Source organism: Alligator sinensis, unplaced genomic scaffold (assembly GCF_000455745.1).
Source record: "Alligator sinensis unplaced genomic scaffold, ASM45574v1 scaffold366_1, whole genome shotgun sequence".
Taxonomy (NCBI): domain Eukaryota; kingdom Metazoa; phylum Chordata; order Crocodylia; family Alligatoridae; genus Alligator; species Alligator sinensis.
The window spans coordinates 642,111-656,555 of record NW_005841851.1 but is presented as its reverse complement, the minus strand read 5'-3'; the positions used below and the strand labels follow the sequence as shown (position 1 = coordinate 656,555).

The 14,445-nt window shown below is 43.7% G+C and overlaps 1 protein-coding gene across 1 annotated transcript in view; it reads right to left on the bottom strand.

Annotated features, from left to right (window-relative positions):
* The window catches only part of KIF1B (kinesin family member 1B), a 143,192-nt gene that overhangs the window by 54,563 nt on the left and 74,184 nt on the right, over window positions 1-14,445 (bottom strand). Inside the window, exons 15-20 of the mRNA XM_025212245.1 lie at window positions 13,782-13,857; window positions 9,797-9,876; window positions 7,754-7,860; window positions 5,199-5,282; window positions 3,351-3,531; window positions 2,400-2,472 (exon numbers count right to left, since the gene is read on the bottom strand). Coding sequence (XP_025068030.1) covers window positions 2,400-2,472; window positions 3,351-3,531; window positions 5,199-5,282; window positions 7,754-7,860; window positions 9,797-9,876; window positions 13,782-13,857 — 601 coding nt within the window. The remainder of the gene's footprint in view (window positions 1-2,399; window positions 2,473-3,350; window positions 3,532-5,198; window positions 5,283-7,753; window positions 7,861-9,796; window positions 9,877-13,781; window positions 13,858-14,445) is intronic.

Genomic DNA, 14,445 nt, shown 5'->3' with positions numbered 1-14,445 from the left:
CGCCCCCCCCCCCCCCCCCCCCCGCCGCGGGTAAGGGAGGGGCAGGGGCAGGCACTGCCCAGCTGACATGGGGCAGGGCATGGGATAGAGCCATGGCTTGTGGGGGGAACTCCCACCATTGCTTGCACCCCAGAAGGGCACCAGGGGGAGTGGGGGAGGCGTGTGCCCCCAGATCTGTGCAGGGCAGGAGGGCTGGAGCCAGGGCTGTGCCAGGCTCTTCTCAGCAGGGGCTACAGAGAGGGGTTCAGCCACCCCAAATTTCACTATAGCTCTGCTCCCAGCGCTGCCACACACCAGGTGCAGCCCCTGGCCCATGAGCAGAGGCGGAGTGTTGAGTCAGGTCTGAGCTGGGTGCACTGTGGCAGCAGCACTGGGAATAGGCCTATGATGACCTCCTGCTGTTCCAGTAACAGCAGAAGTCCCCCCTCCCTGATGAGGCATGGCTCCATCCTGTGCCCTGCCCCAAACAAAATTTGGAGTGGCTGCAGCCCCCTCTGTAGCCCCCTTCCTGAGTCCAGCCCCCACCGAGAAGAGCCCGGCTGAGCACCGGCTCCAGCCTGCCTGCCCCACGCAGACCCACCACAACAGACTTACCAGCTGCACACAGCTATATCAGAAATCGGACTGGTATCAGCCGATATGCCTCCTTAAAAATCGGCTATCAGTATCAGCCCCCAAAATTTCTATCAGTGCACCCCTAATTATAGTTTCTTGTAACTTTAGGAAATCTGTTTTTAAAAATACCTGGCTACTGATATTTCATGGTGACAGTCTTCCAATACTGGCCGACTAAAAATAGAGCGTGCTTGCAGAATTCATATTGTTCGTTACAGTATTAAATAATACTACATTCAAATATACAGAGAACAGGGAAATTAACCTTATTTCACTGGATTTTTACTACTGCAGATTTATTTTAAACAGATTTCAAAATAATCACAGTTTCCACAGGCCTATTTTTGACAAGATATTACAAGTGTAATATCCTTTCCAGGGACCAAATGCTGCCTTATCTCAAGGCTGCCTGTAAGTCTCATCCAAAGATTAAGGAGGGTAACACCACTACTTACATCTCCTGTGGCTCACAGCCAACTCGCAAGGACTGCACTAAGACTGTACTTCCCTCATGCTCTCAATGCACTCTCCCCATACTACTTTAAAGCAGCACTGACTGCATTCTAACTTCTTTTTCTGATATGAGACTTGCCTGAGGTCAAATTCTGCAGTTGCTCCGCTTCATTCACAATGGGGGATGGGAAAGCTCAGGGTTGGGGGTTGAAGGTCATTATATCCTATTCTTAATAGAAAGTCATACTAACTGCCATACAGCTTCTACCCAGCAGGCAATGGAAGCCAGGTCCTGCTCCACTCTCCCTCTTTGAGACAAAGGGAGGAGCTTTGTGACAAGCCCTCGGACAAGCTCATAGAGCTTCCATGAGTGGCTAGTTACCCAAACTCACCTTAACAGCAAGTTGCCATCCTGAACTTCCCAAATGGGTGCAGAGGTAATGTTCCCCTCTGGCTAACCAAAAAATAAGCCAAAAAATAACAGAAGGGCAGATGTGACAGAGCCAGTGTTATTCAAGAAATCCACATTGAATTCCTGCTTCCTCATACTTTTTGGCTTGGCAACGGACTTGGAGTCTGCATTTATTTTGTTTTACATTTTATAAACTGTGCACCATTTGGAGCGTATCTGACTGAAAAGAACTCAGACCCCCATTAACTGGAGAGAATACTCAAGTCAGATCATCAGACTAAATTTCCTGGATTTCAGCGTTATTTTCAAGTGTTTGAAAGAATGAAAGTTCCCTTTGCACCCCTGAGCTGCGTGTGTTACCCCATCATCAGCATGTGTGTGCTGTTAAGACCCTTACAAGAGATTCAGACTCCATGCAGGGGAGAAAAAAAGGTTAAAACATGCAGAGTGCAGTAATGTTTTCAGACATCATCTGTAAAACAAACCTAGCACAGGAACACTCAAAAAGTCCTTTTCAGCAGCACAAAATTAGTACTTTTGGTGATCCAAGACAAAACCAAGGCAAACATCCACAGTTAACAAATTAAACTACTGAAAAACAATTTCAAAGACACTGACAAGGAAGCCATGTCCTCTTCTTGCCCTAAGTCATAAAGCCAGAAAACGTATCCTGCCCCCATAAGCACTGCTGGATGCCTTCACATGGGTGAAGGTCATCTCTGTCTTAATGCAAGTGAGGCACAAGCTGTATCTCTTCAGCCATAATTATTCTCTCTTCTGTAGTTATGAGGTATGTATAAGGAAAGGAAGAACTGGTCATTACATGCAGACAGTGCAAGCCATCTTCCTGGACTAACAGATCAGGAACAGTTGTAGTTAATCTTGCCAAAGACACATCAAAGGAAGTATGGACACCTACCAGCCTCTGCTGCTCCAACAAGAGGTCTGCTTCTTCTTTCTCCTTCTTGTACAAAATCTCCATTTCTTGTAATCTGAAGACACAGAGCAGAAGGGACTCAGAAGCAGCCATGCAGGGCACCATTTGTGCTAGTGTGATCTTATCCACAGAAACAGTTAAGCGCAAGAGCAAATGCAAGTTTCTTCAAGTCTAGGGTCTATCTGCATCTCAATCGGCTGATATGAAAGCCACTATCCTTCCTGCTCCCTTCAGCTGAAGCACTTTGGTTCCCTTGGAATGAGAACTACCCTTGATATCTGCACTGAGTTACATGATGTGTTCTGCTGAAGACCTGATTAGTGTAACTGCTTGAGGCTTAGCAGCACAGGGGTTTATTCTCTTCAAAAGGTAAGTCAGGAAGTTGTGGGGTCGCAAAGCACTATATTCTTTACTATGATTCCTGGTCCTCTTCTCTCTTACAAGCAGAGTGCCTGGTGGAGACAACACTCAGGGAACACCCAGCCTGCCTGTTTTTCCATCATTCCTCCTTTGTCAGCTTAAGAAGAAGCTGCATCAAGAAACCAGGCAGTTACTCTCTGTTTTGGTCCAGAACTTCAGTGGTTAGGGGGCATAATATTTTAAAGAAACCAGAATTCAAAATACAGATGAAGGCAAAAATATGACAGTGCCACAAGCATCCACTTAGCCAGAGCCAGATTTAAATCAAGAGGAGCATAGATTGGCACAGTCAAGCTCTGGTTGGGTATTTTTTAAGCCAAGTTAAATGTCTGATGCTTCACTGACAGGGAGCTCCCAATTAAGCACACTTCCCTATGGAAAAAGTAGGCACTTCCCTGTGGAAAAAGTAGGAATCCACTTCAAACACAGAGCTGGTACCTCTCCAAACAGACCCATTGAAAAAGGCACATGTATTTTTTGGTTCCAAGTCATACGTATGAGCTAGTTTATTACCTTTTCTCCATTTCCTGCTTCATATCAATGCCCTGTTTCTCCAGCAGTTCCCTCTGCGCAAAAGTCCAGTCTACTGGCTCAGAGGGAGTCTCAGCTGATGGAGTTTTCTCTCTCTCTGCTCGAGCTTGCTCAGGGTGGTTAAATCGGAAAACGTGATTTTTGCCCATGATGATACGATTCCCTAAAACAGGAACAAAAGATTAACTCTTTCAAATAAGGACTCCAGAACCAATGCGACATTTTATGTTCAGGCAAATTTACCCTGAGGAAATCAGATGATTTTCCCCTAAAGTACTGTGTTCAGATTCTTAAAGATTAGTAATAGGTGTCCACACAAAAGGAACACACAGTTAGTGCAAGAGAGATGAAACTGTGCAGAAACAAGAAATGCCCAAAGAAACACCTGCCTGTTAAACCTCCGTAGAAAACTTCCACAAAATAAGATGGTCTTGTGAATGGACCAAGAGTAGCAACAGATACGCTGATCAACTATACTCTAATCCTCTTCTGTAGCAAATTTTGCAACAATAGCATTTTTAAGACAGGCTCAAAAATCGTGGACCAAAGCCACCCCATAATTTTTTCTATTTAGAAAAGTTTAACCTCAAACACTTGAAGACTGGATGCTTTACATTTTTAAGTGCTGAGATTCGTACGAATGATCTAAGTTTCCACTTAAGTCCTCGGCAATGGAATTTCTGGGGAGGCATTTTCCTGCATCCTTCACCCTTGTGTGAGATGGAGTGTGCCAGGCATGTGGAAAAGCAGAAGAGAAGTAACTAAGTGCTACAGAAAACTTATATGCAAAAGCATTAAAAACAAGCACTAAAAGTACAGCAGCATCTCTCTGCTCTTCCAGTACAACACACAAATGTGAGAAATAATCACTACAGTTCTAGTGAAATGAACTTTTAGGCCACCAAGACGGTCTTTGTAAGTCTATTCATGACAAACAACTGTCTTTTAAAAATATCAAGAGTTACTAATCCCATTTCATTAAATGGAAACATCAAGAGATGAGGATGAAAGAGAGAAGTATTTAAAAAAAATCAAGTTTCAGAAAAATCAGCTTGCCAAACAATAAGTGCAGTAATTTCCAACCTATGGGCCATATTCAGGTTTCAGAAGTTTTAAAGGAGTAGGAATGGCTCAAAGCGTAAAATTAAGAGCCTGTTCATGCCCATTAGCCCATCTTCTGCTGAAGCTAATGCACCTAATGACGAACACCAGTCTACAACCTAGTGCAAAGGACACTGGAACGCATCTTAGCACCAGGAGAATGAAGGGTCACGATTTAAAAGATGTTTTGCTTACAATCGTCAGGCTACACGATTCATTTATGAAAGCTGCTCTCCCCCACTGCCCTTGGCCAAGGTATGAGGAGGAATGTATGGTGTTCTAAACAGATTTCTGAACACATGGAAGGGAAGGGGAGAGAAGCTAATGAATTCCTGCCTGGAGTTGCATCTCAGCTGTGCCAGGGAAACTGGAGATTTTCAATCAGCAGCTGGCAGTGTGTTTACTCTGTTTCATTGCAAGCACCAAGGGCAACGGTCTTGGGCAAGAATGTACTAGAATAATACCAGAGTAAGCAAAAGTAAAGAATCAAGCAGAGAGTGCCCTGTGTTAGTGATCATTTTATGCAGCCTTTCAGCTGGTGCAGTGAAGGGCCTGGGAAAATAAAAGAAGATAGTGTTTTCACCGATGTGGAAAAGGCCTTGCCAAAAAAGCCAAGATTCCTCATCTGGAATAGTACCCTGTTGTTTCCTTCAGCCAGAAGACATTTGTTCTGTATGGATCATCCTGGAAGAACCACCTGCAAAAAAGCCAGATTTTGAAGTCTCTTACCTGAACGCAACTGCACCGGCTGCACAACCCTCTTGCCATTGACGTACGTTTCCGACCGTTCACAAGGCTCCAGAGTAACAATAACTAGAAGGAACACAGGTGTTATTCACATCAAAACACGCCATTTCCTACCAGAGAACACCTGGAGAGCCAGGGAAAGGACAAGGCCCAGATATATTCCTTTACCGTTTGCCAAGAAACCTGGCTATACCCTTCTGGCCAAAAATGCATGAGACAAGTAGATAATGCTCTGCTCACCACACACACTCCCTACAAACTGAGATTCTGAAGAAGTTGTTCCTTTAAACCAAACCCTGGTTAAAGATGCATAGTGGGACATGGCCAAGTGACACAGTTATTCAGCCAATACATCTGAAGTAATGCAGGTCTCAACTGCTAGGATTCTTTGTTTCACTTTTCCATAGGGAAAAAAAAATGAACTGCAATCAAAATGGTCAAAATGAACACAGGTCAAAGCTTTTATCAGTCTTGACAGAGGCCGCTTGCAACAAGGTTTGAAGGATAATCAACACATTGTTTTGTAATTGATTTCAGCACTACCATCACTGCAGGGCTATGTGGTATGGTATACAGTGCCACATGCTTAGGAGGTACTAAACACTCCTCTCCACTGAAATATCTGGTAGCTGCAGGCGCTTGTCTAGTAGCACAGACAACTTTTGATGTTAGAAATGACTGAAAGGCAACACTGCCTAAGACACCAGGGATGTAACAAGTAAACATTAAGTGTCTCATAAAGTACACTGTATTTCATCCTGAACATCCCCAAAAAATAAGCAAGCACTATCCCCACATCACAGACAATAGTCTTTGTCCAACCCAGCACTAGAACTAAACTGTTCTTTATCCACAGCGTTATCAGACCACACTGTCTTGGGTTCAACCCCATTTTCCATTAAATAACCTGGACACCCAGAAATGAACAGACTGAGCCACATTTGTCTCATCCACAGCCCAGAATCTACAAACAGTGCAAAAGTCATCTCTGCTGTACCACACGTTCTACTCGGACACAGCACGAAGATCAGCAGGGATCTGGGTATTCTGATCACCAAGGAAAAACGTGGATTTTCTCCTCGAAAGAGAAAAACGCAAATTTTCTCCTTTAAACAAGAAAAACATGGGAAACTGCAGGTTTCCCCTTGCAGGCTGGCAAAGTTCCAGTTGTAGGAAACATGGGAGGAGGGGCAGGGGGGCAGACTGAGGCCCCCATGGTGAGAAAGGGAGTGGGGCAGGGTTGGCAGCTGGGGCTGGAAGAGCTGCCCAGCCAGGGCAGGAAGGCATGGCCTGGATGGGGGAATGGGATGGAGCCACAGGTGGCTCATCTCGGGGGTAATGGAGGGGGGCTGGCTCCCCACCACTGCACGCACTCTCAGGGTTGGGTCAGGCACCAGAGATGACACATTGGTCGGGCACCAGAAATGATCGCCCCCCCAGATGTGTGTGCAGGGATGGGGAGGATGCAGGCTGCCCATTGTGGGGTACAGGGCTTCCTGTGCTGCTGCCCCCCACCCGGGGGCCTCTGCGACCCAGCGTGCAGGACAGGGAGGCTTGGTGACAGTGCTGCTGCCGCCAAGAGCCCTATACTGGCCATGACAAGACACTCCCTGCCCCCCTGGTAGCAGCAGCAGGGCACAACTTCATGCCACTGCTGGCCCGGCAGGGGGCACCTCACTATGATGGCAAGGCTGGCACAGGGCTCCCAGTGGCAGTGGTGGTAGCACCAAGCCTCCCCACTGCGCCCCACCCTCCCATACCGGGTCCCACCCCCTGGCCCACAAATCCCTGGGGGAAGGGAAACAAGGCAGGGAGCCCCAGGCTCTGCATCCCCCCCACCCTTCACAGGCTCCACTCAGCTTCACTCCGGTTGTGCCACCCAGCAGGGCTAGAGCCAAGCTGGGCTCCACACTCTGCTCCAACCACAGCAGCTGCTGCCTCCCACGTGGCAGCTGGGGCCCAGGTGCTGCTGGCTGGCTGTAGCTGGTACCCACAGAACAGAGAATAAGCAGGATGGTTCTGTAGCCCTCGCCGCTGGGGGCCCACTCTGGCAGAGCTGGGGGGAGCAGGGGGATGCAGAGAAATGGGGAAAAACTAGGATCCCTAAAGATCAGGTATGAATTTCAGCTCTAAGGCAACAGTGCTAACTGGGCCAAATAAATGCACTAGAGAATGAAGGTCTCAGTATAGTGCTACTCTGCACAAACCATTAACTCAAACAGCTACTTCTTATTAAACCCAAACAAAAAATGTTTTCAGTGACCTGATGAAAGGACTCTTTCAAGTCCCAGCAGTCCTCTCAGCTCTCCTTCCCTGACCACTTCAAAAATAATACATTGTACACAGCTGCTTGTACAGAGGTTTTATTTTTTTTTTTCCAGGACTCAAAGCACTAGCTCACCAGTGCTGAAGACTAATTTATGGATAAGGCAGTCCTTGCACCCATATTTATATGCAAACTCACAATGGCAAACTGGGTATGTTCTTCAAAAGTAGAAAGAGATTCAATGACACCTGGATAATGGAAGGATGCTCACCATTGCCATTGTTGTTCCTCTCACTTCGGAAGATACAGTGTTCTTCTTTTATGTGAGCCCCGCTTAGCACAATGTCCTGTCGTCTTTCAGCATCTGCCTGGCCAACCCTGAGCCCAACAGAAAGCATTTCAAGGTCAACTCAGACGTTGTTTACAACTGATAAAAAAAAATACACCACTACTGTGTTCAAAGAAATGCTGCACATGATTAAACCAATCCTTTACATTCTAACAGCTGAGGAAATGTAACCCCTCAAAATGGATGCTTCCTAAAATACAATACTGAACACTGGCATCTGAACAGTTCATGAGAACATCATGAACAAACTTTTAATTAGGGATAAGTTAAGATTTAAAACTCATGACTTAATTACACACAACATTAAAAAAAAAAAAAGACAGCTTTGCTGGGCTCAATATCCTGACTGACTTTGGGTGGAGGGGAGGGGAAGGGAGTGGAGAAGGGTTTGAAGCACTTCTCTGGGTCGCCCTGAAAAGGGAGAGAAAGGCCAAAACAGCTTGTTAGCTCTGAAGAACTGGCCCATAAGGGATCATCTCTTGCTGGTACCTCTGCAGAAAATTTGCCACTGAGGGAGAACGAACAAGGGTGGGACTTGGCACGTCAGCCAAAAAATGATTTCACAAAGCCCATAGTTACATGTGAATAAACAAGACAGGAATAACAGTCATTAACATCTGTCCCTTCCACTGCAGATACAGGAACTGCCATACTAGATTAAACAGCGACCCATTTAGCCCAGTGTCCAGGCATCATTATCTGTGCCAAATAACAGCATGATCCAGCTAAGGTGCAAGCAATGTCGTAGCAGGTAGTTATGAGTATGAAGTTGCCATCTAACCTCCAAACTTCCAGAGGTTGGCCTACCTTGAAGCCTGAGAAATTATTCATGTTAACTCTGGCTACTTGCTATCCCTGTAAATAACAAACAATTCTGCGCACACAAACTCACAGCTTCCAATTCCTTGTGGTAATGAATTCCAGAGTTTAATTGTCCATTGTGTCAAAGAAGTTATCATATATAAAATTGCCATTTTTCAATTTCATTCACAGTCCCTTTGCTCTCTTATTATGAAATAGGATGACTAAAAGATTTTGATGTTCCTGCTCTGCACCATTTGTTCTGCTAAATACTTTTACACTGAGGTTAGAAGAGAGATAGAAAGAAAAATGAATCTTCATTTTCTTATATGAGAATGATTAGGGGCACATAAAGATCTCTCATTGCTCATTTTTTAATTCCCTAGAGCTTTGCTATATGTTTTATGATTAAGTTAGTCCAGAATTGAGCATAACCTCCCAAATTGAAGTGTGATGTTGATTTATAAAATGGCATAGTTTTTATTCCTGCATTATTCTCCATCTGTTCCATGGGGAATATGCCCACCTAACAGCTGAACATTGCTCAATGCTCCAGAGATAGATAAATCCGCCTTTCAGTCTTCCCCCAGCTGTCCTGCCTATGAAGAAAATTCCTTCTAGACTCTAAATATGGCAATTAAGTTTAATCCTGTGCATGCGAACAGGGACCGCATTAATTGTATGCAGACATTAGCAGCCAAAAATAACGTAACTGAGTTTAGGGATGTGCTTTCAAAAGAAAGAGATCTACCCACAGAGAGGAAAACAAAAAGAACGGGGGAAACAACTTTCTTCTTAGTAAACAGGATATTAAAAGTACAGCTGACTTTCCCAAAGAGGGTAGTTTTCAGTACTCTACTAACATGCCCACTCCCCCTGCCATTTTTGTCTTTTACAATCCCCCTTTCCTGTATTTTACAAGAGGTTTCTCTTTCTGCTCTCATGAGAAAGACACAAGGCTAAGTATCTGGCAAAGATGCACAAGCATACAGAATGTAAACTAAGAAAATGCATTTCCCTTACCTTTCATTTACAGTAAGTGCATGTGCGTGCATGTGCCTGCGTTAAGAGCAGCAACAACAGTTTCAGGCAGAAATGTAATTTAAATGGATGATGTCTCTAACCACAGGTCTATTAAGCAAGCATAACAAAGCCACATCTCACCTGGTGATGCCATCTTTGATGTAGTAAAGCAGACACTCTGACATGAGTGGATCTTCATTGAGGTTCACAAGATGAGGAGTCTGCCAACAAATGAGAACACATGATTTGAAGGCTAAACACCTGTATCCACGCTTCCTTTTAAAGATTTGCTGGCTGTCAACATGCAGAGGAATCCAAATGCTACACAACTACACAGAGCCAGTGAAGCTCCAGGTTCCTCCACGAACTCTCTTCTCGAGCTGAAATGTCGACCCTTTCAGTGCAGGCACAAGCATATCAGGATAGGAAAGGGGCGCTAGAAAAGTTACGGCAGAAGCACAGCTAAGACAAGCTGATTTTAAGCAGAGGATGTAGGGAAGACAAGCAATTGATATGAAAGACTAATGATTCCTTGTAAAGCCTTGATTAAGCTTTAATAAGAACAATGAAGGGAACAGGAAAGCTAAACAGCAACATGCTGTCATACAGCCTTGGTATCAAAATGCTACGCTGATGTAAGATTTTTATTTAATATAAAAAATAGACATTCCACATATACTATTTTTCAGAACCTGTAGATTTGGCAGTAAGCTCTAAACTACTGACATTTCCTGATACACATGGCTACGAATCTCCATCTAATTCTCTTCTAAAAACATAGTCATTTATATCACTAAACCAACCTTCTTTGGTGAAAACACCCCACTCGAATCAGCAAACAAGTCGCATGGCCTTGGTGTAAAAATCTAGCCATTGAGATAGCAGCAAATAAACACAAAAAAAGGGTGAGAAACAAGTCAAGGTGACAGTTAGGAAAAAAACCCAGAGCAAACATGGGAAATTAACATGCCAGTCTCTTGTAATCCACAACTGGAACGTTAAAGCAGGAGATCTAGTTGCATGGACTCCCAAGGGAAAGTTGAGTTCAATAAGTTTACTGTGAGCTCCAAAGGAGCCAACTTGTAACACATGCATCCACATACAACTGATGGAAGCTAAAAAGATACTTTTTACATTTGAGACTTTAAGACCGCTGGTGGCTGCAATCTACAGATGAGAAACCTCTCAGAAATCAAAGAATACTATTTTTTCATGGCTTTTATGTTCTGGCTATGGACTCTGACACTTTTTTAAAGCCATTTCCATGTGGACCTAGTAGAAGCCTAGTAAAATTAAAACTGTTCCCACCAATCATCATAAAGTGAAAGCATTCTTCAGTAAAAACAAGGGTTTTAGCTTGTCCAAAGATAAATGTAGAGTGAGCACCAGGTCAAGAAAGAAGTAATGGTTCCTTCATAGAAGGAAACAGGATCCTGGACTATACATTCAGAACAAGTGTTCCAAGTCTTGATGTCCTTGAAAGTCCAAATACTCAGACAGCCAGGTCATACAAAGTACTCAGATCAGGAGAGGTCAATATAGTAATTCGTTTCTGAGTTTCAAAATGTTGGGGAGTTAACTGAACCAGAGACAAGCACGGCAGAAGGTCAGGTTGACTTAGTCTAGCATCTGCAAATCCAATTTTGGCTTCCTTTGTTTGACTGCCAACGATGTCAAAATGGTTAGTAACACACATAATTTAATGCAATGCAAATACTTTTAAGAAGTTCTATGGGGAACCAGTTTGAAAATTTGATTTAAAAGGAGCATAAGATTTCAGGGCCTGGAAACCTGTATTTGAAGAAACAAGAAAGCAAAGTGAGGTGAAGGAGGTCCCATCATGTTGCTTTAAAGTGATGTCCCTCATCAATCAATAATGGAATTTCCTCTCTTCGGAGGGAGAAGTCTTATCTTCCATGACCCAATGAAAAGACAGCTGTAGAATCACGGCGAGTACAGACACGTAAGCAAAAGCATACCTACGACTATGGTTGAAGATGAGCAATAGAGCACAACCACTGGCTCATCTCACAAGAAGACTTTTAGAACGTATATAAAGGTAGAACCTTTAGCTGTCATTTCCTGAGAAGCCGAAATCCACAAGTACTGAAAATATGACAAGCAGCAGTGAGCGGCTGGACATGTAGACATGTGTGTCTGTCCCACCAACTACAAATATATTTTTATGCTTCTCTTCGTATACTATATTTTTTACTGCAAGTCTTAATTCCTACTTATGGGTGACCTTAAAATGAGAACACTCTATAACAAACGAAGCTGAGCAATCTGAAAGACGTTTGGTGGTAACAAAATGGACCCATTCACTCATCCTAAAGTCCCTGGTTCTGTGCATGAAGATATGCCTCCTGGCAGCAGTGCAAGCTTCCGCTGCCTAGTAGCCTTCATGCCTGACTTAGCAGGCCCTCCCTCAAGGGTTGAGAGGATAATTCACTGGTTTTGTGATGTCACTACCTTTTCATTCAGGAACTAAACAGAAAAGTCATTTCTATCAGGCTGGCATGATAAAAATACTGATCTATGCTCACAGGCACTAACACAAAACTAGATTCATTCTTGTGCCATAAACATAAAACACTTACAGCCCAGTTTGCTATCTAGATTTCTAAAACTCTCACAACAAGAGCTGCCAATTACTACAGGAAGGAGAACTATGCACATTAAACTGGAAGGGCAGAAAGGAATGGCTAAGGACAGATCAGGATTTGGTTTCCTCTAGTATGCATTTCCACAGGCAGAACTTGCTAGTTACTAATCAAAGCAACTACTGATCCCCAACAGCTTCTGCACACAAACCTGGTCAGGAGAAAATGCATCAAAAGAGTCATCAAAAAGAGTTGATGGCCTCTGAGGGAAAATCTACAAGGAAATGCAATCCAAAATGTGAAAGAGAAGCAAGAGAAAAGAAAACTTGAGGAAAGATAACAGTGTGGATGAAGAAGCTTTATGAGTCTTAGACAGTTTAGGAATAAGTTACAAAAGGCAAAACAAACCAGCTGGAAACAAAATATGGCACTTCAGAGACACAAGGAAAAATCAACAGGAATGAGATTCAAGGGTATCACTCAAAAAATTATACAACGTATATTGAAGGCAGAAAGGGGAAGAGTTTCAGACTACTGGTTTCTTTTGTTTGAGATACCATACAGTAATTGGTAGTTGCTATATTCATTGCATTCAAAGTAATTTTAAACGAGATTCCTCCTCTCATGCATGTAGCACAGATTTCCAATGGAGTTTTTTCCACCTTTCACAAAGATAGAAGTTTGACATGCAATAGAAGGAACCCTTCCCCTCCATTTACAACTCTCATCATCAGTGATTATTAGTTCATTAAATGACAGCCCCCCTTTTTGATAGGAAAAAATAAATAGTGGACTTTTAACAAAGATAATAAGGCCACAGAATCTTAGGATTTGAGCTAGTTATAACATCCTCCAACCAAGCAGAGATGAATCTGTAAAAAAATACAAGCCTAGATGCCACTTCTGAGTCTATGTGCAACACCAGTGGCCCAGTTCAGATATCCTGTTACTGGAAGCAGCCACTTTCTAAAGGGACACTACAGCGTTCTTACCTATTTTTGGTCATCCGAAGTCTCGTGCTACATTTTTCACATGGCTTGAGTTTCTTCAGCAAATTCAGACTGAATTCATATGACATTCTGCCTTTCCTAAATAAATGGTGGACTGCGGACATCATCCCTAAGAGCAAGATATACTGTTCCTGGTACTGAGGGACAGCTTTCACATCTCTGTTGGCTGCATTTCATTGGTGGATGAGGTAATACCTGCAGTGGTGCAACTAAGGCAAGGCGACTAGGGCAGCTACCCCAGTACAATTGTACCAGCAGCGCAGTAGCAGCCAGAAGTCACCACTGCCCTTGTATGTGGCAGCTGCCCCAGGCACCGAGCCACATGCTGTTATGCCTCTGAATCCCTGCATATAGGCTGCAAAACACTGAAGTTCTTCAAGACTAAAACTGGTATCCGTTACCTGGGGTCCAGAGACTGCCAGAATTATTCTATAGCTGACCGAGAAATGAGTCTCACCCAGCTGACTAGTCTCTTACAGAAGTGAACCAACATTTAACGTCGGTATTCTCTACCTTCTTAGGTGAGAAGACTCCCAGTGTTCCTCCATCTTCCCGAATAGCAACTCCCATCTCAGCCAGCAAAGCCTCCCTATAAGGAAAAGGAAGCACAAAAGTCAGACATGCTTTGTTAGCTGTGCATGTGTCAATTTGAATTTGGATGCAAATGTAAGTTTCAATATAGTCATCATTGTACAATGTGTTGTACTACCAGCTAGCTTGCACGTTGGCCCCAGACATGATGCATTACTGCCACAGGAATGAAATCTTACTTTCAGCTCCAAAACACAGACCTACAGAATTTCCCCACAGGTCTAACATTCCTGTTGACAGCAATAATACACCATTAGAACAATAACCTTTTACAACAGTAATTCCACCTACCCCAGAAAAAAGTTAAAATCTGTTCTGAACAGAAATTCTCAAGGCAAACCACACATCAAGTTAAAGATTGGCTGTTCTCCTTCCCCCAGAAGTCTCCCTAAATACTCCAAGACAATTAAGATACAAATGATAAATGCCACCAATACAGAAGGGGATTGGCCAACAATTCTTATTTGTAGCCCTTTGCTTCACTGAAGCAAGCTATAATTCCAGCTGCAGATGCAAAGCTGAATGGGGGGAGGAGGGGAAAAGAGTATTGATATTAACCGCTCTGGTACCAAAAACCTCTCTTTCC